The sequence below is a fragment of the Leuresthes tenuis genome, unplaced genomic scaffold, assembly GCF_036924035.1.
Source record: "Leuresthes tenuis unplaced genomic scaffold, fLeuTen1.0.hap1 SCAF_24, whole genome shotgun sequence".
In the NCBI taxonomy this organism is placed as follows: Eukaryota; Metazoa; Chordata; class Actinopteri; order Atheriniformes; family Atherinopsidae; genus Leuresthes; species Leuresthes tenuis.
In genome coordinates this window covers 1,269,769-1,296,239 of record NW_027325378.1, presented here as the reverse complement: position 1 = coordinate 1,296,239, position 26,471 = coordinate 1,269,769, and the positions used below count along the sequence as shown (strand labels likewise).

The window sequence follows — 26,471 nt, the reverse complement described above, 5'->3', positions numbered from 1 at the left end:
GTGTTGGTGTCCTCATCCAATAACAGCCCCTCTTTCTCATTTGCCCCGCCCACTCAGAGCACTGCTTTGGAATTGGGTGCTTACTCCACGCCCCATTACTCTTTCAGCCAATCAGGTGAGTGTATGGTTGAGGTCATTTCACTCTGTTTTATGGGTCACATCAGTCAGGAGGTGCTCAAGTGTGCTGTCCCACCTTCTACTCCTGTTTGATGACGCAGACACGCTGGAGATGTGTGTTTTTGAAGGAGCTGGATGGGAGGAGGAGGTGAGGAGGGATGAGGAGGGGGGAGTCGAAGCTGCCTCTGTAGCCTTCGTCTTCATCCTCAAGCAGAGCTACATTGGCGCTCTGATCTCCATGATGGCCTGGTCCATCACTTATGTGTCGTGGCTCACCTGCGTGCTGCTGCTCTGGTCCTGTGTCATGTGGATGATGCGAGAGCGCCGCCGCTACACACTAATGTCATCACCGTGGCTGGTCGTCTATGGCAACCTGCTGGTTATCTTACAGTACATCTACAGCTTCCCATCTATACAGGAAGTCCCCGGATTGTTCCCAAAAAAAGATGACCCCTGCAGGGAGCTCGCCTCAAAGGTACTAGTTCTGATTACTACTGACTACAGACTAGTACTGACAACTGCTAACTACTACTGACTACTGCTACAGACTACTACTGACTACTGCTAACTACTACTGACTACTGCTACAGACTACTACTGACTACTGCTAACTACTACTGACTACTGCTACAGACTACTACTGACTACTGCTAACTACTACTGACTACTGCTACAGACTAGTACTGACTACTGCTAACTACTACTGACTACTGCTACAGACTACTACTGACTACTGCTACAGACTACTACTGACTACTGCTAACTACTACTGACTACTGCTACAGACTACTACTGACTACTGCTAACTACTACTGACTACTGCTACAGACTACTACTGACTACTGCTAACTACTACTGACTACTGCTACAGACTAGTACTGACTACTGCTAACTACTACTGACTACTGCTACAGACTACTACTGACTACTGCTAACTACTACTGACTACTGCTACAGACTACTACTGACTACTGCTACAGACTACTACTGACTACTGCTAACTACTACTGACTACTGCTAACTACTACTGACTACTGCTACAGACTACTACTGACTACTGCTAACTACTACTGACTACTGCTACAGACTACTACTGACTACTGCTACAGACTACTACTGACTACTGCTAACTACTACTGACTACTGCTAACTACTACTGACTACTGCTACAGACTACTACTGACTACTGCTAACTACTACTGACTACTGCTACAGACTAGTACTGACTACTGCTAACTACTACTGACTACTGCTACAGACTACTACTGACTACTGCTAACTACTACTGACTACTGCTACAGACTACTACTGACTACTGCTACAGACTACTACTGACTACTGCTAACTACTACTGACTACTGCTAACTACTACTGACTACTGCTACAGACTACTACTGACTACTGCTAACTACTACTGACTACTGCTACAGACTACTACTGACTACTGCTACAGACTACTACTGACTACTGCTAACTACTACTGACTACTGCTACAGACTACTACTGACTACTGCTAACTACTACTGACTACTGCTACAGACTACTACTGACTACTGCTACAGACTACTACTGACTACTGCTAACTACTACTGACTACTGCTAACTACTACTGACTACTGCTACAGACTACTACTGACTACTGCTAACTACTACTGACTACTGCTACAGACTAGTACTGACTACTGCTAACTACTACTGACTACTGCTACAGACTACTACTGACTACTGCTACAGACTACTACTGACTACTGCTAACTACTACTGACTACTGCTACTGGCTGCTACTGTAAACTTGTGACACTACTAATGTTACTGCTAACTACTACTGACTACTGCTACTGGCTGCTACTGTAAACTTGTGACACTACTAATGTTACTGCTAACTACTACTGACTACCACTGTAGATTACTTATGCCTACAGTAGTAGTACTACTATCCACTAATAGTGTAATTGCTGTAAACTGCTAACTCTGTATACCGCCATATTCCACTGGTGGTATTACTGTACATGTATATGATGGTACCGCTACAGAACGCATGCTCCCACTGCAATAAATACTTCTGTACTTACTGTTCCTTGCAGATCCAAGAGAGAGCTTACATCTCACTGCTGATAATACAAACATGTTAGAGTTAGAGCCCCTGATTATTATTCACTTAATCTGATAAACTAATCAGTTATTGTTGTTATTGACTGTTGTTTCAGTTGTTGTGGTTGTTGATCTTCTGGGTTCTACTGCGTCAGTCATTAACTGAGAAAAAAGAAAGACAGGCAGAAACACAACTGTCTGACATCACTGTCCACAAAAAGCAAGGTGAGGCATCTATCTATCTGCACCTGTCTTTCTGAGCACCTGGCTGTCTGATCAATAGTCTATAGTAGTCAACAATAGTCAGAAAATGTCAGTAGTAGTTAGCAGGAGCATCTGCAGTTACCAGAAGTATAAATTAGTCAATAATAGCATAAATAGTTGTTAGAAAATTCAGAGTTGTAATCAGTAGCACACAAAAAGCAAGGTGACACATCTATCTCTCTGCACACCTGTCTGTCTGATCACCTGCCTGTCTGCACACCTGTCTGTCTGATCACCTGCCTGTCTGATCACCTGCCTGTCTGATCACCTGTCTGTCTGCACACCTGCCTGTCTGATCACCTGTCTGTCTGCACACCTGTCTGTCTGATCACCTGTCTGTCTGCACACCTGTCTGTCTGCACACCTGTCTGTCTGATCACCTGCCTGTCTGATCACCTGCCTGTCTGATCACCTGCCTGTCTGCACACCTGTCTGTCTGCACACCTGTCTGTCTGATCACCTGCCTGTCTGATCACCTGCCTGTCTGCACACCTGTCTGTCTGATCACCTGTCTGTCTGATCACCTGCCTGTCTGATCACCTGTCTGTCTGATCACCTGTCTGTCTGATCACCTGTCTGTGTCAATCCACTTTCTGCTCTGCAGAGAAACAGAGTCTGAAGATGAAGGAGGGGGTTTCGTATGAGGAGGTGCTGCTCCTGGGGGGAGGAGGACGAGATCAAATGGAGGCTTTGGTTGCCGTGGTTACCAGGATGTTTGTGAAATACTGGATCTATGTGTGTGGAATGATGTTCTTCTTCGTCAGCTTCGAGGGGAAAATCGTCCTCTACAAAGTCATCTACATGGTTATGTTCCTGTGCTGCGTCGCCCTGTACCAGGTACTACTGCCACTACAACTACTGTCCCAGGTACTTCTACAGGTATCACTACTGTACAAAGCTGCAGGTGCTGCTACTGTCCCGGGTACTTCTACAGGTATCACTACTGTACAAAGCTGCAGGTGCTGCTACTGTCCCGGGTACTTCTACAGGTATCACTACTGTACAAAGCTGCAGGTGCTGCTACTGTCCCAGGTACTTCTACAGGTATCCCTACCGTACAAAGCTGCAGGTGCTGCTACTGTCCCGGGTACTTCTACAGGTATCACTACTGTACAAAGCTGCAGGTGCTGCTACTTTCCCGGGTACTTCTACAGGTATCACTACCTTACAAAGCTGCAGGTGCTGCTACTGTCCCGGGTACTTCTACAGGTATCACTACCTTACAAAGCTGCAGGTGCTGCTACTGTCCCGGGTACTTCTACAGGTATCACTACTGTACAAAGCTGCAGGTGCTGCTACTGTCCCGGGTACTTCTACAGGTATCACTACCGTACAAAGCTGCAGGTGCTGCTACTGTCCCAGGTACTTCTACAGGTATCACTACCTTACAAAGCTGCAGGTGCTGCTACTGTCCCGGGTACTTCTACAGGTATCACTACCGTACAAAGCTGCAGGTGCTGCTACTGTCCTAAGTTGGTCTTCAGTAAGGGTGCAACGATTAGTTGATGTTGTCGACAAAAATCGATAACATAATTAGTCACCAACGTATTTAAATGTCGATAATTGTTGGTTACGTCATCACACGTCATTTTCACGCTGTCGAGCTGAACATCATTTTCCGTATGGAGTGAGTCATCTCACTTCCTGCTTATCTCTGCTTAGAGATGCATGCACGTTAAAGGCAAATAATAGCGGGAGATCACCTGTACAAACACAGTGAAATGGCTGTGGCTGAATTACCCTCCTCTCGTCCAAAAGTGTCGAGGGTCTGGCAGCATTTCACCCTTGACACCCAGAAAAAAAAGATTACCTGCAAGTTTTGTAAAGCCGACCTCACGTATCACGGCAGCACGTCTGTCATGCATGAACATTTGAAGATCAAGCACATTGGAGCTCTGGGAGACTCACCATGGTAAGATATTTAGTTAGCGTGGCCTGCTTGCTATAGATAAATGGAGTTGTCTTGGATTTTAACATCAAAGTGCAACATTAAAAATTTATTGTTCAACTTCACAGTCCAAAGTGACAATTTAGGATTAGGAGGAGCGCCTGTTGGGAATCCCTCGGATACTGGATTAGGAGGAGCGCCTGTTGGGAATCCCTTGGAGACAAGTGCAGCCGCTCGGGAGGGCAGTCAGGAGGATCCTTTAGGGTTGAGGCCAGCACTGGACAAGGGGCCAAAGAAGCTGGCAAGCGCCGGATCAAAGGATAGCAAAGCCAGGTCATAAACAGATGATGACAAAGTCGAATCAGATACAGGCGATAGCAAGACAGTCTCTGGGTCAAGTTAACAAGACAAGGCCCCCTGGGCCCCCTGGAAGCAGGAACCGGAGGAGCACCCCCGCAGGCCCCCTCAGAGACATGATGAGGTGGGACACCTGTCTGAAGTTAGTCTGCAGAAGACGGAGTTGTATTTTGCAATGTCCTCGAGCAGGAGCGTATAGTCCACTGAGTCCATGTCTGGCCAGTTCATTCTGTCAGGATTCATGGTAGCTCCAACAAGATCCTAAAACACAAGATTGCTAAAAGTAGTGCCAAGACAGGCAATGGAGTATAACTGAAATTTTATTTAGTCATTAGATGGAAAACCGGAATGAAAAAGCAATCACACCTTCTAAAAATGACCTTAACATAGAAAGACACCACACCAACATCCTCAGCTGTCTTCACAGGATGTGAAATGCCGGATAGACATCATCTGTCTCCATCTAAATGACAGCAAAACAGAGGTGGTCATTTCTGACACCCCCCCCCCCCCCCCCCCCCCCCCCCCCCCCCCCCCTTAGTCAAGACAGGCTGCTCTCACCCACAGTTCGTAGGAAAAGTTACGCACAGATTTTCGTGCCGCCTGAAGTCAGGGCTGAGGTGCCTTTTATCCACAGAGGAAAATAAACATTTTAAAATAGTTTCAACATCATAAAACATTGTTGAAAATGAAAATTTTACTTTTTATTTTTACAATCTTCCTTCAGGGAATGTTTGCAAGCTTCAGTTTGTTCGGTATTAACCTGTGAAGGTTATTTTTGTTGCTATGGTGGTTACTAAGGACGCTGCTATCGCTGCAGCCTCTGCAAAATAATTCTATTTACAGGAGGATGTGTTCAGGGACAGCTGATATATAAACAGATAGAATAAAGATTCTTTCATTCTTATGCGTCACACAAAAACTAAACTGTGTTTCACACATCCGCCGTTTGGAGATCAGTTAATTTCAGCAATAAATATACAATGTGAGTATCTGACTTTAATAAGTTGGTGTCTTTTCTTGTGTGTCTTAATCATCCTAAACCATGTTTTCAATGTAAATGTTGCAATTTCTAACTTCTTGGTCTCCTATAATACTTTGTATTGGGTATTCTCAACATTTTGCCTCTATTTCCTTGTATTTTGCAGTGTAGTTTGGTTTACACCAGTCCACAATATATCTTAATTGTGCTGCATAAAAACAATCTTTGAGGTGCAGGAGCCCCATTCCATTGGCAGCTGGAGAGTCTCCATTTTTATTCTAGGTCTTTTGCTTCCCCATACAAATCTTGATATCATTCTGTTCTATCTCATAATCTGGGACTGGGTTACCTCTACTGGTAGGGACTGGAATAGATATAAGAGCCTTGGTAACACGTTCATTATGACAATTTCGATTGTCAAACTAAAATCTAGCGTTAGCATTGTCCATCTCTCTATGTCTGTTTGTATATCGTAATTGGTCTTGTTGTAATTAGCTTTGTAAAGTTTAGATAGTGTTTTGGTAATTGTTACCCCCAAATAATAATAATTCAAATGAAATGACTCCTGGATCTCCTTTGATGGACTAAAGTTAATTGGTAATATTTGTGTCTTACTAATATTCACTTTAGATCCTGATAGTTGTCCATGTCATTGTAAGAGGATCATCAGTGTGGGCAGTGATTTGTTTGGGTGTCTGAGGTAGGCTATGACATCATCAGTGAAGCGTGCTATTTTCTGTTCTATGCCATTCACCAGCACTCCCCTGATTTCCTGGTCCTGTCTAACTGCCTTGGGGAGAGGCTCTATAAAAAGGGCAAATAGAGTAGGTGAAAGGCAGCACCCCTGACTTGTCGATCTCTGTAGCCTTATTCTATCTGTCAAACTTCCATTCATTTTTATTCTGGCGGTTAGCTCTTGATAAAGGATCTTGATGCATTATATAAAGTTATAGTTAAAACCAAATTGTTCTAGTCCTTTGTATAGAAATGTACTGACAAATTTAAGACGCATCTAAAAGTGTACATGTTGTTCATAGCTTTCAACTGTTACTTGCTATTTATCTCCTCCTTTTAATTCTTTCTTTCTTTTCAAAAACTTGTTTTACTTGTCCTGTGAGGTACTATTGCCAGTAGTATTACTCATTGTCCAGATACTATTGCTGGTACTTCTACTTTATTGGGTACTACTGCAAGTAATGCTACCGTCCCAGGTACCACTGGGAGTTCTGCCGGACTTCAGATCTGGTTTACAGTCAGACTTAATCAAGTCAAGTCAGATTTATTTGTAGCACATTTCATGTACAAAGCAATTCAAAGTGCTTCACATACAATAAAAGCTGTAATGCTTTTATGTAAAGCACTTTGAATTGCTTTCCACAGAGAGTGGAAGAAGCATTAAAAATATGTAAAACATAAAGAGAAACAAATAAAATAATTAAAATTCATTAAAATGATTAAAAAGAAGCAACATTCTAGATAAGTTAAAATATATCCTGCAGATTTCATGCATAGACACATGAGAAAAGGAATGTTTTTAACCTGGATTTAAAAACATTTGGTGACAGTTTAATCTCCTCTGGCAGTTTGTTCCACTTGTTTGCAGCATAGCAGCTAAATGCTGCTTCTCCAGGTTTAGTCTGGACTCTGGACTGGACCAGCTGACCCGAGTCCTTGGGTCCTTGGATCTAAAAGTTCAAGGAAGCCAACCTGGTTTGGATCACAGATTGGATGACTTGAAAGTGTTTGATTGTTTAAGAATGGACCTTTCTGTCTGTCCCTGCAGCTGAACTACGAGCGCTGGCGGGCCTTACTCAGGTGTTTCTGGGTAGCAGTGGTGGTTTATTCCATGCTGGTTCTCATCCTGGTCTACACCTTCCAGTTCCCCTCATCGCCCCAAACCTGGAGTTACTACACTGGACTGAGCACAGACAGGTGTGCACACCTTTACACACACATGTTGCACTAAATTTGTGGACAGCAATTACAGCGACATGAAGTGTTGCTTTCAGGAGCTGTTTAACATTCACTCAGGAGAAGACGAGCACTCTGACTCTCAGCTGAAGTGGGTCTGAAACTCCAGATGTTCAATAAATGTTCTCCAGAAACAGCTGCAGATACTTCATCTGATGGATCGGATCATGGTGTTACAGGAACTTTATCTGAGATTATATAGAATATTACTTTATTATCAGAGTTTGGAAGTGAAAAATAAAGATAAAAAGGTAAATATAGTTCTGTCACAGGCTGCTCATCCTCCTGTCCTCATATTTATGAATCACAGTTAGAACGACTGGAGGAAAATGATGGAGCATCGCTATAAAAGCTGCAGCTGCAAGGAATTATGGGACAGAATGAGCTCCTTTCTCTCCTAAAGGACGGTCCGGTGTTTCCTAAAGGAGATCCTTAAGGAAGCGTCGGAGCTCCTTTCTCTCATGAAGGACGGTCCGGTGTTTCCTAAAGGAGATCCTTAAGGAAGCGTCGGAGCTCCTTTCTCTCATGAAGGACGGTCCGGTGTTTCCTAAAGGAGATCCTTAAGGAAGCATCGGAGCTCCTTTCTCTCCTGAAGGACGGTCCGGTGTTTCCTAAAGGAGATCCTTAAGGAAGCGTCGGAGCTCCTTTCTCTCATGAAGGACGGTCCGGTGTTTCCTAAAGGAGATCCTTAAGGAAGCGTGGGAGCTCCTTTCTCTCAGGAAGGACGGTCCGGTGTTTCCTAAAGGAGATCCTTAAGGAAGCATCGGAGCTCCTTTCTCTCCTGAAGGACGGTCCGGTGTTTCCTAAAGGAGATCCTTAAGGAAGCGTCGGAGCTCCTTTCTCTCCTGAAGGACGGTCCGGTGTTTCCTAAAGGAGATCCTTAAGGAAGCGTCGGAGCTCCTTTCTCTCAGGAAGGACGGTCCGGTGTTTCCTAAAGGAGATCCTTAAGGAAGCGTCGGAGCTCCTTTCTCTCCTGAAGGACGGTCCGGTGTTTCCTAAAGGAGATCCTTAAGGAAGCGTCGGAGCTCCTTTCTCTCCTAAAGGACGGTCCGGTGTTTCCTAAAGGAGATCCTTAAGGAAGCGTCGGAGCTCCTTTCTCTCAGGAAGGACGGTCCGGTGTTTCCTAAAGGAGATCCTTAAGGAAGCGTCGGAGCTCCTTTCTCTCAGGAAGGACGGTCCGGTGTTTCCTAAAGGAGATCCTTAAGGAAGCGTCGGAGCTCCTTTCTCTCCTGAAGGACGGTCCGGTGTTTCCTAAAGGAGATCCTTAAGGAAGCGTCGGAGCTCCTTTCTCTCATGAAGGACGGTCCGGTGTTTCCTAAAGGAGATCCTTAAGGAAGCATCGGAGCTCCTTTCTCTCATGAAGGACGGTCCGGTGTTTCCTAAAGGAGAACCTTAAGGAAGCGTCGGAGCTCCTTTCTCTCCTAAAGGACGGTCCGGTGTTTCCTAAAGGAGATCCTTAAGGAAGCGTCGGAGCTCCTTTCTCTCAGGAAGGACGGTCCGGTGTTTCCTAAAGGAGATCCTTAAGGAAGCGTCGGAGCTCCTTTCTCTCAGGAAGGACGGTCCGGTGTTTCCTAAAGGAGACCCTTAAGGAAGCGTCGGAGCTCCTTTCTCTCCTAAAGGACGGTCCGGTGTTTCCTAAAGGAGATCCTTAAGGAAGCATCGGAGCTCCTTTCTCTCCTGAAGGACGGTCCGGTGTTTCCTAAAGGAGATCCTTAAGGAAGCGTCGGAGCTCCTTTCTCTCCTGAAGGACGGTCCGGTGTTTCCTAAAGGAGATCCTTAAGGAAGCGTCGGAGCTCCTTTCTCTCAGGAAGGACGGTCCGGTGTTTCCTAAAGGAGATCCTTAAGGAAGCGTCGGAGCTCCTTTCTCTCCTGAAGGACGGTCCGGTGTTTCCTAAAGGAGATCCTTAAGGAAGCGTCGGAGCTCCTTTCTCTCAGGAAGGACGGTCCGGTGTTTCCTAAAGGAGATCCTTAAGGAAGCGTCGGAGCTCCTTTCTCTCAGGAAGGACGGTCCGGTGTTTCCTAAAGGAGATCCTTAAGGAAGCGTCGAAGCTCCTTTCTCTCATGAAGGACGGTCCGGTGTTTCCTAAAGGAGATCCTTAAGGAAGCGTCGGAGCTCCTTTCTCTCAGGAAGGACGGTCCGGTGTTTCCTAAAGGAGATCCTTAAGGAAGCGTCGGAGCTCCTTTCTCTCATGAAGGACGGTCCGGTGTTTCCTAAAGGAGATCCTTAAGGAAGCGTCGGAGCTCCTTTCTCTCAGGAAGGACGGTCCGGTGTTTCCTAAAGGAGATCCTTAAGGAAGCGTCGGAGCTCCTTTCTCTCAGGAAGGACGGTCCGGTGTTTCCTAAAGGAGATCCTTAAGGAAGCCTCGGAGCTCCTTTCTCTCAGGAAGGACGGTCCGGTGTTTCCTAAAGGAGATCCTTAAGGAAGCGTCGGAGCTCCTTTCTCTCCTAAAGGACGGTCCGGTGTTTCCTAAAGGAGATCCTTAAGGAAGCATCGGAGCTCCTTTCTCTCAGGAAGGACGGTCCGATGTTTCCTAAAGGAGATCCTTAAGGAAGCGTCGGAGCTCCTTTCTCTCAGGAAGGACGGTCCGGTGTTTCCTAAAGGAGATCCTTAAGGAAGCCTCGGAGCTCCTTTCTCTCAGGAAGGACGGTCCGGTGTTTCCTAAAGGAGATCCTTAAGGAAGCGTCGGAGCTCCTTTCTCTCAGGAAGGACGGTCCGGTGTTTCCTAAAGGAGATCCTTAAGGAAGCGTCGGAGCTCCTTTCTCTCCTAAAGGACGGTCCGGTGTTTCCTAAAGGAGATCCTTAAGGAAGCCTCGGAGCTCCTTTCTCTCAGGAAGGACGGTCCGATGTTTCCTAAAGGAGATCCTTAAGGAAGCGTCGGAGCTCCTTTCTCTCAGGAAGGACGGTCCGGTGTTTCCTAAAGGAGATCCTTAAGGAAGCGTCGGAGCTCCTTTCTCTCCTAAAGGACGGTCCGGTGTTTCCTAAAGGAGATCCTTAAGGAAGCATCGGAGCTCCTTTCTCTCCTGAAGGACGGTCCGGTGTTTCCTAAAGGAGATCCTTAAGGAAGCGTCGGAGCTCCTTTCTCTCAGGAAGGACGGTCCGGTGTTTCCTAAAGGAGATCCTTAAGGAAGCGTCGGAGCTCCTTTCTCTCAGGAAGGACGGTCCGGTGTTTCCTAAAGGAGACCCTTAAGGAAGCGTCGGAGCTCCTTTCTCTCCTAAAGGACGGTCCGGTGTTTCCTAAAGGAGATCCTTAAGGAAGCATCGGAGCTCCTTTCTCTCCTGAAGGACGGTCCGGTGTTTCCTAAAGGAGATCCTTAAGGAAGCGTCGGAGCTCCTTTCTCTCCTGAAGGACGGTCCGGTGTTTCCTAAAGGAGATCCTTAAGGAAGCGTCGGAGCTCCTTTCTCTCAGGAAGGACGGTCCGGTGTTTCCTAAAGGAGATCCTTAAGGAAGCGTCGGAGCTCCTTTCTCTCAGGAACGACGGTCCGGTGTTTCCTAAAGGAGATCCTTAAGGAAGCGTCGGAGCTCCTTTCTCTCCTGAAGGACGGTCCGGTGTTTCCTAAAGGAGATCCTTAAGGAAGCGTCGGAGCTCCTTTCTCTCATGAAGGACGGTCCGGTGTTTCCTAAAGGAGATCCTTAAGGAAGCGTCGGAGCTCCTTTCTCTCCTGAAGGACGGTCCGGTGTTTCCTAAAGGAGATCCTTAAGGAAGCGTCGGAGCTCCTTTCTCTCAGGAAGGACGGTCCGGTGTTTCCTAAAGGAGATCCTTAAGGAAGCGTCGGAGCTCCTTTCTCTCCTGAAGGACGGTCCGGTGTTTCCTAAAGGAGATCCTTAAGGAAGCGTCGGAGCTCCTTTCTCTCAGGAAGGACGGTCCGGTGTTTCCTAAAGGAGATCCTTAAGGAAGCGTCGGAGCTCCTTTCTCTCATGAAGGACGGTCCGGTGTTTCCTAAAGGAGATCCTTAAGGAAGCGTCGGAGCTGTTCACTTATTGATTTGAAACTAATAAAAACAAAAATGTTTTGGGTAGCTTGACATATGAAATTGGGTTTATTTGCAGCTCTGGGACGTCCGACACAGGTGAGCTGTCATTGATGTCTGTAATTGCAATTATTAATGTTGCAACATTACAACAGACTCGCCACATTTACATTAATACCTGTATTTTGTTATTTTCAGGGGATTTTGATAATAGATATAGAATAGTTGGTTCAATAGGCTATTAAAGGAATTGTCGAAAAAGACGGGATGTTTAAAAGGACACATTTATTTATTATAACAGTTTCCCAACATCACCTCTAAGTGTCACCAAAGAATCAGCAGCTGTAGAAAAGTGCATAAGACAGCCCTGAAGTTGGCGTGAGGCGCCGCACATTTCCACGGTCATTTCGCTCTTGATACATCTGATCGTTGACGTGAAAAAGTGGATACGTCACTTTTTTGTGCGTTTCTGTTGCTTCAGGTTGGAGGATGTTGGACTGGAGAAGTTCTCTGTTCCAGTGCTCTTTACCAGGATCTTCATCCCTGCATCATTCCTGCTGGTAAGGTCTGAGTGAACCAGATGTCACCTTTTTCTGTGTTTCCATGGTAACACAGTGTAACATTTGTCCCGCAGGTGTGCATCATTCACCTGCATTACTTCCATGAGTCCTTCCTGCAGCTGACCGACCTGAAGACTGTCGTGGACACGCACAACAGCACCATCACCAGGTGACAGAAACACATCTGTATCCCTCATCTGTCTTATACCTGTGGCTCACCTGAAAACCCATCTTACACCCAGACAGGCCAAGCCAACTTTATTTACAAAGCACTTTAAATAACAGCAGGTACTGACCAAAGTGCTGAATACTAAGAACACAAAAAACATTAAAAGACATAAAAACTAGATCTAACAATATAAACACAATAACACAATTCAAAATAAGACAAAAGTAAGATCATGATAAAAAATAAATGTAATCAAAATAGAAGTAAAATTCTAATAAAGTCAACTCTCAAGCTGGATCAAAGGCCAGTGAGAAAAGGTTTTAAGAAGAGATTTAAAAATGGACACCTGTCTAATATGCAATATGCAGCAAAAGCTCTAAAAGCTTCAAAACTATGTGTTTGATCTCGCTCAGTTGTCCTAGTTGAAAACAGCTGATCTGCCTGTCTAAATTAAAATCATTGTCCATTGTCACACCAAGATTAGTGACAGTCGGTTTGACAAATTGTGCCAGAGGGCCCAAATCAACAGGGGAGGACCCACTGGTGGCACCAGGACCAGGCATCAAAGGCACTCTATCAACAATTTCACAGAATAGGACTCCTTTCATTTCAGAAACACATAAACCTGACTGTCAGCAGCATAAAGTTGGAAAGCACACTTGTTCTTTCTAAAAATAGAACACAGAGGAAGAAGATGTAAAGAAAAAAGCAAAGGCCCAAGAATTGAGCCCTGAGGCACCCCATATGACAGAGAAGCACGGGAGGCTGAAAGCTGACGCAAAATATCTTCGCAGCCAAGTAGGAACCATTCAAGGACAGTGTTCCTACATAATGCTGTAAACGGGATAACAACGGTCCACTGTGTCAAAGGAGGAACAAAACTCTTTCAGCTGTGTATAAACTATTTTCTAGATAAAAGGAAGCTTGGAGATTGGTGGCAAGGTTTTTTGACTAATGGCTGCACTATATCGTGTTTCCATTCTCTTGAGACCACACCTGAGGACAGCCTGTTAACAACAGCGAGAACATGTGGCCTCACAGTGGAAATAAGCAAGGAGGGATGACATTAGTAGAGGAACCTGAGGGCTTCAGATTAATTTAAGCTTATATGCTCAAACTGATGGAAAACAACAGAACAGGGAACAGAGACTGATGGATCGGAGACAGGAGATTTGCACATACTCCTGTACACAGTCGCCGTTCCTCTTCCTCGGCCTGACGTCCGCGGGCAGTTAAAATAGCAGCAATCTAGCAGTAAAAGTTCAGAAAAGATGGGTCTCCGTCCCACGAAGAACATCCAGTCTGCTGTAGGTAAAGAAGTTCCTCACCTGTCTTACACCTGTCTCTCACCTGTACCCCTCACCTTTAGGCTGGTCCACTCCGACGGCAGCCTGGTCGACCTGACCCTAAGTGGTGCTCCTCAGCTCCACCTGCAGGGGGACAGGACAGCGGCTGATAAACAGGAAACAGAAGGAAACTGGATAAAAGATGAGGAGCAGGAAGAGGAGGCAGAGGAGGACTACCCTTGCATGTTTGACAAGGAAACCCTGTCTGACCACCTCACAGGTGACCACATGGTGCAGTTCCACCTGAGTGCTTGGGTTTCAGAGGGGAATTAAACTGCAGTTCTCTGATCCATAGTGATGGTGTCCTGGAGGTTGGTGGTGGACCGTCTCTCTGTGTTGTTCCTCCGCCTGCTGCTCTCCCTGCAGCGCCTGCAGCGCCTCCTCTGGTGGCTCCTGGAACTGCACATTGTTAAGATAGTTTCTTCCTACATCATCTGGGTCTGTGTGAAGGAGGTCTGTATGAAATCTGTCTGTCGGTCCGACACCTGGCTGTCTGAAACCTAAACCTGTCTCTCTGCCCCCAGGTGTGTGTGTTTAACCTACTCTTCGTGCTCTGTGTGGGCGTGGCTTTGCCCTGCAGGACATGGCGCCCTCTGTTGTCAGGAGTCTGTACCGTCTGGACCTGTGTGGTGACCGTCTGTAAAATGTTGTACCAGCTCAAAGTTGTCCAGCCTATCAGTTACTCCTCCAACTGCACCATGGTAACCTTGGCAACAACAGCACACCTGCCTGAGTTTGTTTTACTGGTATAACTTTCTGACCTGTCTGTCTCTCTTTAGCCAGCTAACTCCAGCAATGAACTGTCTCACTCTGCCCTGTATGCTGGTCCAGTTGACCCCACTCAGTGGGTGGGGCTTTATAAGACAGATGGGAAACTGCTGGACTATCTGAGGGTAAAGAAGAGAACAATGACAGAAGGATCAGGGGTGAACATTTCCACCATTAGCAGTTACCCATGATGCTCATCTGTCTCCACAGAACAATCTCATGATGTTAGCTCTGTTAGCATTTGAGGTAACCATTTACCGACACCAGGAGCTCTACCGCCTTCGACATAACAAAATCCCGCCCCCTACCAGGACACTCTTTCATGATGTCACGAGACACCACCTGGACAACAGTGTGCTGAACAGCATTAAATACTTCCTCAACTACTTCTTCTACAAGTTTGGATTGGAGGTGAGCGGAAACTATATGAACATAGCCACAGGCCTATCTCTCCCTGTTGACAGAAACACTGACTGTCTCCTCCTTAGACTTGCTTTCTGTTGGCTGTGAATGTGATTGGTCAGCGAATGGATCTCTTTGCTGTTGGCCACGCCCTCAGCCTCATTGCCATCCTATCACGTCGTAGCAGGAAATGCATAGCAGCAGCATGGCCACGGTACTGCTACTTCATTTCGGGTGTCCTGTGCTTCCAGTACCTACTCTGCATCGGGTTCCCTCCTGCTGCTTGTAAAGGTACAGACTCACTCAAAGTATACATGTTAAGATTATTTATCCCACATTAAGGTTAAAACTCACTAAAGTTCACTAGTTTCTTATTATGAAATACAAATACAAGAACAAGAATTACACCATCTTTCAACTCACAAGTTTTATTTATAAAAAACATTTGTTCCTCAGCGGGTGATCATCAGTCAGTGTGAGCAGCTCCATAAAAGCAGGAGTTCTGTCAGTTTTCAGGTGTGTTTAACACGATGCCAAGGAGGAAAGACATCAGCAATGATCTCAGAGAAGCAGCTGCTGCTGCCCATCAGTCTGGGAAGGGTTATAAGGCCATTTCCAGACTATCTGGAGTCCATCATTCTACAGAGAGAAAGATTATTCACAAGTGGAAAACATTCAGGACAGCTGTCAATCTTCCCAGGAGTGGACGTCCCAGCAAGGTCACCCCAAGGTGAAGAAGCCCAGAGCTACATCTCAGACTCTATAGGCCTCAGTTAGCATGCTAAAGGTTAAAGGTCACCCCAAGGTGAAGAAGCCCAGAGCTACATCTCAGACTCTCCAGGCCTCAGTTAGCATGCTAAAGGTTAAAGGTCACCCCAAGGTGAAGAAGCCCAGAGCTACATCTCAGACTCTACAGGCCTCAGTTAGCATGTTAAAGGTTAAAGGTCACCCCAAGGTGAAAAAGCCCAGAGCTACATCTCAGACTCTACAGGCCTCAGTTAGCATGTTAAAGGTTAAAGGTCACCCCAAGGTGAAGAAGCCCAGAGCTACATCTCAGACTCTACAGGCCTCAGTTAGCATGCTAAAGGTTAAAGGTCACCCCAAGGTGAAGAAGCCCAGAGCTACATCTCAGACTCTCCAGGCCTCAGTTAGCATGCTAAAGGTTAAAGGTCACCCCAAGGTGAAGAAGCCCAGAGCTACATCTCAGACTCTACAGGCCTCAGTTAGCATGTTAAAGGTTAAAGGTCACCCCAAGGTGAAAAAGCCCAGAGCTACATCTCAGACTCTACAGGCCTCAGTTAGCATGTTAAAGGTTAAAGGTCACCCCAAGGTGAAAAAGCCCAGAGCTACATCTCAGACTCTACAGGCCTCAGTTAGCATGCTAAAGGTTAAAGGTCACCCCAAGGTGAAGAAGCCCAGAGCTACATCTCAGACTCTACAGGCCTCAGTTAGCATGCTAAAGGTTAAAGGTCACCCCAAGGTGAAAAAGCCCAGAGCTACATCTCAGACTCTACAGGCCTCAGTTAGCATGTTAAAGGTTAAAGGTCACCCCAAGGTGAAGAAGCCCAGAGCTACATCTCAGACTCTACAGGCCTCAGTTAGCATGTTAAAGGTTAAAGGTCACCCCAAGGTGAAAAAGCCCAGAGCTACATCTCAGACTCTACAGGCCTCAGTTAGCATGTTAAAGGTTAAAGGTCATGGCAGCACAGTTAGAAAAAGGCTGAACAAGGATGGCTTGTTTGGAAGGGCTGCAGGAGAAAGCCTCTTCTCTCTAAAAAGAACATGGCAGCACAGCTTAGGTTTGCAAAGCTGCATCTGAACAAAGCTCAAGACTTCTGGAACAATGTCCTTTGGACACAGTGTAATATGTTATGTGCTGTTGTTCATCGGTTGGATTTACTGAGTTTTAACACCTGCTGAGAAACATGTTTTTATAAATAAAACTGATAATAAAATATGAGAACTGAAAACGGATGTACTTTATATTTTTGTACACTACTCCTGTTCTTTGTGTCCATCTCTGGGTTGGTGTAGAAATTCAGGATTCGATTTTTAAGCATTTAAAATTTGTTGAAGGTTCATCTGTGTGTTTTGTTTTCAGATTATCCTTGGAGACCCCCATCTTCAAACATGGACTCCAATGTAGTGAAGTGGCTCTTCTTGCCTGATTACCTGACACCACCCAACCCTCTCTTCCTGCTTTGTAAGACGATCGCCATCATCGCGATTGATTCAAAATACAATGTAAAGGTTCACTGTGTGGGATGATAACTTAATACTGAATACCAGCTACTCCTACGTCCGCCTCAGCTTCCAAACATGGAGGAATATCTGCAGTGGTATGAAGAATTTAAAAACTAAAAGTCAGCTCCAGAGCCAGTGTTTGTTTAGACACTGCTTTAGATTGATTGTGGTGCAGCTTGGTGGAAAGAAAGAAGAGGAGATGCTTTAAAAACAGTTCTTATGTTCATTTCATACTACACTGAGACAAACAGGAGCACAGAACTGGAGACAGTAGCGTGTTAAAAAGGTGCCTTTTTAAGATCAAGTCCCAAATTATACTTTACATATTCCATCCCTCCATTTTCTGCTGCTTGACCTGCACCAGGTCTTAGAGTCAACCGTCTGAGCAGAGACCCCAGACCTCCCTTCTTACAGCCAGCTCCTCCAGCACTTTCTAGGGGACATTTTCATAAGAGACATAATCTCTCCAGTGCATCCTAGGTCTACCCCGAGGCTTCCTCCTGGTGGAACATGTCCGAAACACCTCCCCTGTAAGGCATCTGGAACACATCCTGACCCAAAGCCCCAACCACCTCATCTGGCTCTTCTTAGTGTGGAGTAACACCAACTGCAATCCTATCCCTAAGCTCAGCCACCCTTCACAGAAAGCTCATTTATGCTGCTTGTTTTTGTGATCCCATTCTTTTTATCGCCATCCACAGCTCATGTCCATAGGTGAGGGTTGGAATGTAAATTGACACCTTTGACTTTTTGACTCTGCTTTCCCTTTACCACAATGGACCGGTACAGCGACCGCACCACTGCAGACACTGCCCTAAGCTGCCTGTTCCTGCTCTGTTTTACCCCCACTCTTGAGGCAGTGACTCACTTCTGTTGGTCTTGCTTGTACCTGTCAGAGTCCCAAAACCTAACCAAGAACTTTAGGACTCCATCTGTCTGACTGTTCTCTTCATCTCAGGTGTCCACTATTGGGTTGAGGGTTTGACAAGCACCAAATACCTTTTGGCACACAACCGCCTCACCAATAGAGGCCCATTTGGACTCTCTAAATATTCTCTTACCTCCCGAGAGACCTCCTGGACTGGGGCCTCTGCAAGACATTTCCAACACACTCTCATTAGATGTTTGGGTGCATCGAGCCTCTTCGGCATCCTCCCCCGTCACCTGATCCAACTTACTACCTTGTTGTGATTAGCTGACAGCTTAGCTCCTTTTTTCATCACAACTTCTGGCCACAGATCTGACGATAACAAAATAAACCATCGACCTGTGGTCTAGGTGGGCACCCCACCCCGGACCAGGGAGACCCTAACCAGGAGCAAAATGCTCCCAACACCAGAGCTCCTGGGATCCCGGGGCACTTTTCCATTGTGATAAGCTGGTGACTCAAGGGGGAGACTTCAAATTATACACAACATATTGAATATGGAAATAAGTTCAGGAACAAAATGATTGTTTTGAAAAAAACAAAAACAGTTTATCAAGAGTCTCATGTTTGAACTCAAATTCTTTCTCTTTTTCAGAACAAACAAACAAAAGTAAGATGCCTGCAAACCAAGAAGTTTGGGATTGAATTTAGAAATGTTGTGAAAGCTCCAGCGTACAGGCAGGTGTATCACATGTTTACTGCAATATTTTAATGCTTCAGACGACTTCCTGCTGCTCCTCGGGGCATCGCTTCAGCTGCAGGTGTTTGAGGAGGAGCTTCAGCCGTCCATTCAGCTCCTCGCAGGAGATAACAGTGAGATGGACAGAGACGATGGAGACTTGTGTGATTCAGTCAGACGACTCCATCTCTGCAGTGTGCCGGACTACATGCTGTGCAGGTAAACCCCACCCATTGTCTACCTGTCACCTGTTTCTGTGTCACCGTTTCTGTGTCACCTGTGTGTCTCCATCATGTGTGTTAAGGTCTTACCTGGACATGATGAAGGTGATCATCTTCAGCTACATGTTCTGGTTTGTCCTCACTATCATCTTTATCACTGGAACCACCAGGTGAGGGACAGGCCACAGACACCTTCTTCATGTTTTTACATAGACTGTAAATAAAGATGGATGTTGGACAAGAAGCTCCTTGAATTGTAATACCACCGGTGCTCACTAGGTGTTGCTCTGAAACACGCCCATCAGTCTCCATTCAAAAACATCAACTCACCTCATCAAACACTCATGATATCGGTTAGATTCAGAACTTTTGAAAATAACTCCATCATTAAACAGATTAGATTTCTTGTCTTTAGCTCTGCCCACTTTTCCAGAAAAGCTCAGGGTGTCCCATCGAGGTTACTTCAGTCTGTTTTAATCTTTAGATCCAACAGATCACAGATTTAAACTGTTTGAATAACAGAAATCAACCCTGACCTCCATCAACACATCATCAATGGTTTCAGAATGTAGTCAAACCAAAGAGTTGATAGTGGATCTGGTTAATTATCACACACAGTCAGGGTAGATGTGATGATGAACAGGGTAGGAGCGGACCTCATAAACTGAGTGAAAAACATTTGCCAGCAAAATGAGGCGTCACAACGTCACCTTAAAGCTGTCAGGGTTCAAAGTTCATCACTGATGAGCTAAAGATGTCACAAGATACAAGATCATGTCAAATATTTACTACATCCATCATTTGAAACACAACCTTGTGTTTGTATCAGTCACATGGCCAAAGTGGGTTGCTGCAGATTCAAGGGCTGGCAGCCAATAGAGAGTTTGATTTACATGTTACTGCTCTCACACATAAAAAATGTGACTAAAGATTATAGTTGCATTGCCCCATTTTAAATCTGACAGATTATTTTAGTCCAAAACCTTAAAGGTTGAGTAATTTATAACTAAAACTTCCATTATTAAACCCTTGATGTGTTGATGGAAGTGTTTATAAACAGCAAAATAATTTCAGATTTTTCAAAACATTAAAGTAAAAACCTGAGAAGTACTATAAAATATAATATGTATGGAAGCTAGCTACAGTTTAAAGTAAACGTGAGATTAAATGAAATACAATAAGATCACGAAGCCCACCTGATCTGTTCCAGGATCAGTATCTTCTGTATGGGTTACCTGGTGGCATGTTTCTACTTCCTGTTGGTGGGCGGAGACCTGCTGCTGAAACCAGTTAAATCCATCCTGCTGTACTGGGACTGTCTGATTGGCTACAACGTGTTTGTGATCACCATGAAGAACATTCTGTCGGTGAGACTTAGCTTCATCACCATCATCCTCAGACTCACAGTGTAGAGGGTTGAACTGTTTCTCTCTGTGTGTCAGATTCTCGCCTGTGGCTTCATCAAGTCGTTGGTTTTGAAACACTGTTGGTTGGTCCAGCTCTTCAGTCTGGCCTGCACCATCAAAGGATACACCAAGCGTACGCATTCCTCATCTGTCCTACTGAAGATGTGGAGAAACTTGTCTCCTCCACTCTCGTTTCCTCACATGTTTGTTGTTTCCAGCGGAGCAGCAGAGCAGTAAGCAGTGCGAGCTGCCGAGTGACGAGGCTGGGATCATCTGGGACGGCGTCTGTTTCTGCTTCCTGTTGCTGCAGAGGAGAGTCTTCAGGAGCCACTACTTTCTGTACGTGGTGCTGGACCTGCAGAATACACAGCTGCTGGCCTCCAGGTACACATCTGCCATCACACACACACGGCGACACTCACACACAGTCATGTGATGCTAACCTGTGTGTGTTGCAGGGGGGCGGAGCTCTTTGAGGCATCCACAGTGAAAGCCGTCAGAGCAAGATTGGAGAAGGAGAAGACCTCCATGGACCTGCTGAAGAGACAGTAAGACTGCCTTAATCGAGTCCAGGTTGAGTTCGGGTCAGGTCCCAGACCAGAATTTGTCCAGGCTGCTTCAGTCAAACCCAAGACATGCCAGGTGTAAACAGCAACAAGTCTAGCTCAAAACCGGTCCAGGATCAGGCAGCTTAGAGAGGCCAGACTGAGTCTAAAAGAGTTAAGTTAATATAAACACTGATAAGACTCATCCTGTGCTGAAGTCTGTCCAGGTGTGGTCTGACTCACTGGTTCAGGTGTGTACTGGCTCACTGGTCCAGGTGTGGACTGGCTCACTGGTTCAGGTGTGGACTGACTCACTGGTTCAGGTGTGGACTGACTCACTGGTCCAGGTGTTTCTGGCTCACTGGTCCAGGTGTGTACTGACTCACTGGTTCAGGTGTGGACTGGCTCACTGGTCCAGGTGTGTACTGACTCACTGGTCCAGGTGTGGACTGGCTCACTGGTTCAGGTGTGGACTGACTCACTGGTCCAGGTGTTTCTGGCTCACTGGTCCAGGTGTGTACTGACTCACTGGTTCAGGTGTGGACTGACTCACTGGTCCAGGTGTTTCTGGCTCACTGGTCCAGGTGTGTACTGACTCACTGGTCCAGGTGTGGACTGACTCACCGGCCCAGGTGTGGACTGACTCACTGGTCCAGGTGTGTACTGACTCACTGGTCCAGGTGTGGACTGGCTCACTGGTTCAGGTGTGGACTGACTCACTGGTTCAGGTGTGGACTGACTCACTGGTCCAGGTGTTTCTGGCTCACTGGTCCAGGTGTGTACTGACTCACCGGCCCAGGTGTGTACTGACTCACTGGTCCAGGTGTGTACTGACTCACTGGTCCAGGTGTGTACTGACTCACTGGTTCAGGTGTGGACTGACTCACTGGTCCAGGTGTGTACTGGTTCACTGGTCCAGGTGTTTCTGGCTCACTGGTCCAGGTGTTTCTGGCTCACTGGTCCAGGTGTGTACTGACTCACTGGTCCAGTTGTGGACTGACTCACTGGTCCAGGTGTGGACTGACTCACTGGTCCAGGTGTGGACTGGTTCACTGGTCCAGGTGTGTACTGACTCACCGGTCCAGGTGTTTCTGGCTCACTGGTTCAGGTGTTTCTGGCTCACTGGTCCAGGTGTGGACTGACTCACTGGTCCAGTTGTGGACTGGTTCACTGGTCCAGGTGTGTACTGACTCACTGGTTCAGGTGTGTACTGACTCACTGGTTCAGGTGTGGACTGACTCACTGGTCCAGGTGTGTACTGACTCACTGGTTCAGGTGTGTACTGACTCACTGGTTCAGGTGTGGACTGACTCACTGGTCCAGGTGTGGACTGACTCACTGGTCCAGGTGTGGACTGACTCACTGGTTCAGGTGTGGACTGACTCACTGGTCCAGGTGTGGACTGACTCACTGGTCCAGGTGTGTACTGACTCACTGGTCCAGGTGTGTACTGACTCACTGGTCCAGGTGTGGACTGACTCACTGGTTCAGGTGTGTACTGACTCACTGGTCCAGGTGTGTACTGACTCACTGGTCCAGGTGTGGACTGACTCACTGGTTCAGGTGTGGACTGGCTCACTGGTCCAGGTGTGGACTGACTCACTGGTCCAGGTGTGTACTGACTCACTGGTCCAGGTGTGGACTGACTCACTGGTCCAGGTGTGTACTGACTCACTGGTTCAGGTGTGTACTGACTCACTGGTTCAGGTGTGGACTGACTCACTGGTCCAGTTGTGGACTGACTCACTGGTTCAGGTGTGGACTGACTCACTGGTCCAGGTGTGGACTGGCTCACTGGTTCAGGTGTGTACTGACTCACTGGTCCAGGTGTGTACTGACTCACTGGTTCAGGTGTGTACTGGCTCACTGGTCCAGGTGTGGACTGGCTCACTGGTCCAGGTGTGGACTGGCTCACTGGTCCAGGTGTTTCTGGCTCACTGGTCCAGGTGTGTACTGACTCACTGGTTCAGGTGTGTACTGACTCACTGGTCCAGGTGTGGACTGACTCACTGGTCCAGGTGTGTACTGACTCACTGGTTCAGGTGTGTACTGGCTCACTGGTCCAGGTGTGGACTGACTCACTGGTCCAGGTGTGTACTGACTCACTGGTTCAGGTGTGTACTGACTCACTGGTCCAGGTGTTTCTGGCTCACTGGTCCAGGTGTGGACTGGCTCACTGGTCCAGGTGTGGACTGACTCACTGGTCCAGGTGTGTACTGGCTCACTGGTCCAGGTGTGGACTGACTCACTGGTCCAGGTGTTTCTGGCTCACTGGTCCAGGTGTGGACTGGCTCACTGGTCCAGGTGTTTCTGGCTCACTGGTCCAGGTGTGAATCTCTTCCTGTCTTTCTGTCTCTTCCAGGATGGAGAGAATTAAATCTCGACAGCAGAAGTTCCGCAAAGGAAAAGAGAAAATGTTGAGTTTGACCAAGGACAGCGTCCACGGCAATGGTCTGTAAGCACATCTAACCTTGTCCTCATGGTAACAGCATGCTCAGGTGAGCTGATAAGTGTTTGTTTCTTTCAGATCAGAAAAACAAGAAGGGCAAGCAGGACAAGCGATGGTGGAAGCCCTGGGTGAACCACACCTCCAGTGAGTCACATGAGACATCATCTGTGCCACCCTGTCAGATGCAGCTGAGGGTTGAATTTCAGAGTGTGTCTTTTTGCAGTGGTCAGAAGTGGCAACTACTACCTGTTTGAGACAGACAGTGAGGAGGAAGAGGAGGACAAGAGGGAGGAAGAGGAGAAAAAAGAGGCAGAGCTCACTGAGAAGTCTGCCTTCCAGGTGAGTCTCCATGATTGTTAACTTGAACTCTAGCTGGTGAACACATAGGTTAAAGAGATGAAGGTATAGAGATCATGAAGATGAAGAGCAGACCTACTTTTCCCGAGGTTTCAGAGTAACTTTTTGCACTTCACGGATGTACCAGAATACTTCCTGCTGCTTCCTTCACAGGAGGAGTGTTTAGGAGGAGGAGTGCTCCTTTCACCTGTGATGTGGACGCTGACCAGTGTGTGATGACAGGGGTGAAAGAAGTAACCAGTGCAAAATAAGCAACCACATCAGTGACAGCAAGCCCAAATCAGCTGGTTGAAAACTAAAACAATTACTTTATGGATCACTATCTGTAAAAGACAGACTGTCTGATTCATAAGAAAATGACCAACAACAAGAAGAAGATGAAACTATTCCAAGATCATTCAGAATGAATTGGACCGATAACCCAGAGATTAAAATAACTGAAATAAAGGCACTTTTCCAATTCAATTCAGTTTATGAATAAAGCACCAAATCATAACAAATGTCATCTCAAGGCACTTCAAAGATACAGTCCAATTCAAGCAAATTAGAATCCAATTCACTGTAATCTAATCATAATCCAATCAAATCCAATTCATTCAATTCAAAATTTGTCCAATTCATATGGAGACAATTTTTAAAAAAGTATCCTAGCTAAGGAAACCAGCAGATTAACTGAAACTTCTCTCTGATCCTGAGCTGCACGAGGCGACCGTGGAGAGAAAAAACTCCCTTTAACAGGAAGAAACCTCCATCAGAACCAGAACCAGGAAGAAACCTCCATCAGAACCAGAACCAGGAAGGGTCCATCTGCCTGGACCAGCTGGGGCTGAGAGGACAGGAAAGAGGGGACAACAAGCAGCGTAACACCAGGCCAGAGACACCTGCTGAGAGAGAGAAACACAAGTTAATGACAGCAATGATGTCATCTGTACATGGAGGGAGGAGAGGTGCATCATGGGAGCTCCCCCAGCAGGCTGGGCCTATAGCAGCAGAACTATGGGATGTTTCAGGCTCACCTGAGCCATCCCTAACTATAAGCTTTATCAGAAAGGAAAGTTTCAGCCTGATCTTAAAGGTAGAGAGGGTGTCTGCTTCCTGAAGCCAAACTGGCAGCTGGTTCCACAGAGAGGGGCCTGATAACTGAAGGCTCTGCCTCCCATTCTGCTTTTAGGGGCCTGATAACTGAAGGCTCTGCCTCCCATTCTGCTTTTAGGGGCCTGATAACTGAAGGCTCTGCCTCCCATTCTGCTTTTAGGGGCCTGATAACTGAAGGCTCTGCCTCCCATTCTGCTTTTAGGGGCCTGATAACTGAAGGCTCTGCCTCCCATTCTGCTTTTAGGGGCCTGATAACTGAAGGCTCTGCCTCCCATTCTGCTTTTAGGGGCCTGATAACTGAAGGCTCTGCCTCCCATTCTGCTTTTAGGGGCCTGATAACTGAAGGCTCTGCCTCCCATTCTGCTTTTAGGGGCCTGATAACTGAAGGCTCTGCCTCCCATTCTGCTTTTAGGGGCCTGATAACTGAAGGCTCTGCCTCCCATTCTGCTTTTAGGGGCCTGATAACTGAAGGCTCTGCCTCCCGTTCTGCTTTTAGGGGCCTGATAACTGAAGGCTCTGCCTCCCATTCTACTTTTAGGGGCCTGATAACTGAAGGCTCTGCCTCCCATTCTGCTTTTAGGGGCCTGATAACTGAAGGCTCTGCCTCCCATTCTGCTTTTAGGGGCCTGATAACTGAAGGCTCTGCCTCCCATTCTGCTTTTAGGGGCCTGATAACTGAAGGCTCTGCCTCCCATTCTGCTTTTAGGGGCCTGATAACTGAAGGCTCTGCCTCCCATTCTGCTTTTAGGGGCCTGATAACTGAAGGCTCTGCCTCCCATTCTGCTTTTAGGGGCCTGATAACTGAAGGCTCTGCCTCCCATTCTGCTTTTAGGGGCCTGATAACTGAAGGCTCTGCCTCCCATTCTGCTTTTAGGGGCCTGATAACTGAAGGCTCTGCCTCCCATTCTGCTTTTAGGGGCCTGATAACTGAAGGCTCTGCCTCCCATTCTGCTTTTAGGGGCCTGATAACTGAAGGCTCTGCCTCCCATTCTGCTTTTAGGGGCCTGATAACTGAAGGCTCTGCCTCCCATTCTGCTTTTAGAAACTCTGGGAACCACAAGGAAACCTGCAGCCTGAGAGCAAAGTGCTCTGTTGGGGAAATATCCAACTGTGAGATCTTTAAGATGTGATGGAGCTCGGTCATTAAGAGCTTTATATGTGAGGAGAAGAATCTTAAATTCTATTCTGAATCTAACAGGGAGCCAATGAAGAGAAGCTAAAACTGGAGAAACATGATCTCTGCTGTTAGATCTCATCAGAACTCTGGCTGCAGGGTTTTGGATCAGCTGGTCAGGGTTACGGACAGGTATGGTGGGTCCATCTGCAGCCTGTCCACCACACTGGACCCTGAACTGCTCCTTACAGTGGACCACCGCCTGCATGGAGACTCTGTCATGAGTGTAGAACCTCTGGGGTTTGCAGAAACTTTAGAGAGGTACAGATCACCCCATTTTCAGCTTGAGCCAATAAGACCAGTGAGATGTGTCCTCCTAAGGTGCTCATGTGTTACATCAGGAGTTTAAGAAGTTTGGAATCAATTTTCTATCAGTCTATGTGCTTTCTGTCTGTCAGTTTTTGTACCACGCCTGGATAACAGACTCCAGAACAGCAATGAAAGCCCGCAATAACCACAAGAAATTGTGGAAGAAGAACTCTTCGGAC

The 26,471-nt window shown here is 46.7% G+C and overlaps 1 protein-coding gene across 1 annotated transcript in view; it reads left to right on the top strand.

Annotated features, from left to right (window-relative positions):
• The window catches only part of LOC140284971 (piezo-type mechanosensitive ion channel component 2-like), a 66,768-nt gene that overhangs the window by 20,363 nt on the left and 19,934 nt on the right, over positions 1–26,471 (top strand). The window contains exons 10-33 of the mRNA XM_072379032.1: positions 1–115; positions 246–592; positions 2,325–2,433; positions 3,077–3,309; positions 7,483–7,631; positions 12,122–12,200; positions 12,275–12,369; positions 13,739–13,935; positions 14,011–14,168; positions 14,240–14,416; positions 14,495–14,608; positions 14,694–14,894; positions 14,972–15,176; positions 16,987–17,088; positions 18,778–18,955; positions 19,041–19,127; positions 20,168–20,324; positions 20,400–20,496; positions 20,582–20,747; positions 20,822–20,911; positions 23,271–23,359; positions 23,436–23,501; positions 23,581–23,696; positions 26,382–26,471. The exon at positions 26,382–26,471 is cut by the window's right edge and continues 31 nt beyond it. Of these exons, the coding sequence (XP_072235133.1) occupies positions 1–115; positions 246–592; positions 2,325–2,433; positions 3,077–3,309; positions 7,483–7,631; positions 12,122–12,200; positions 12,275–12,369; positions 13,739–13,935; positions 14,011–14,168; positions 14,240–14,416; positions 14,495–14,608; positions 14,694–14,894; positions 14,972–15,176; positions 16,987–17,088; positions 18,778–18,955; positions 19,041–19,127; positions 20,168–20,324; positions 20,400–20,496; positions 20,582–20,747; positions 20,822–20,911; positions 23,271–23,359; positions 23,436–23,501; positions 23,581–23,696; positions 26,382–26,471 (3,417 nt within the window). The remainder of the gene's footprint in view (positions 116–245; positions 593–2,324; positions 2,434–3,076; positions 3,310–7,482; positions 7,632–12,121; positions 12,201–12,274; positions 12,370–13,738; positions 13,936–14,010; positions 14,169–14,239; positions 14,417–14,494; positions 14,609–14,693; positions 14,895–14,971; positions 15,177–16,986; positions 17,089–18,777; positions 18,956–19,040; positions 19,128–20,167; positions 20,325–20,399; positions 20,497–20,581; positions 20,748–20,821; positions 20,912–23,270; positions 23,360–23,435; positions 23,502–23,580; positions 23,697–26,381) is intronic.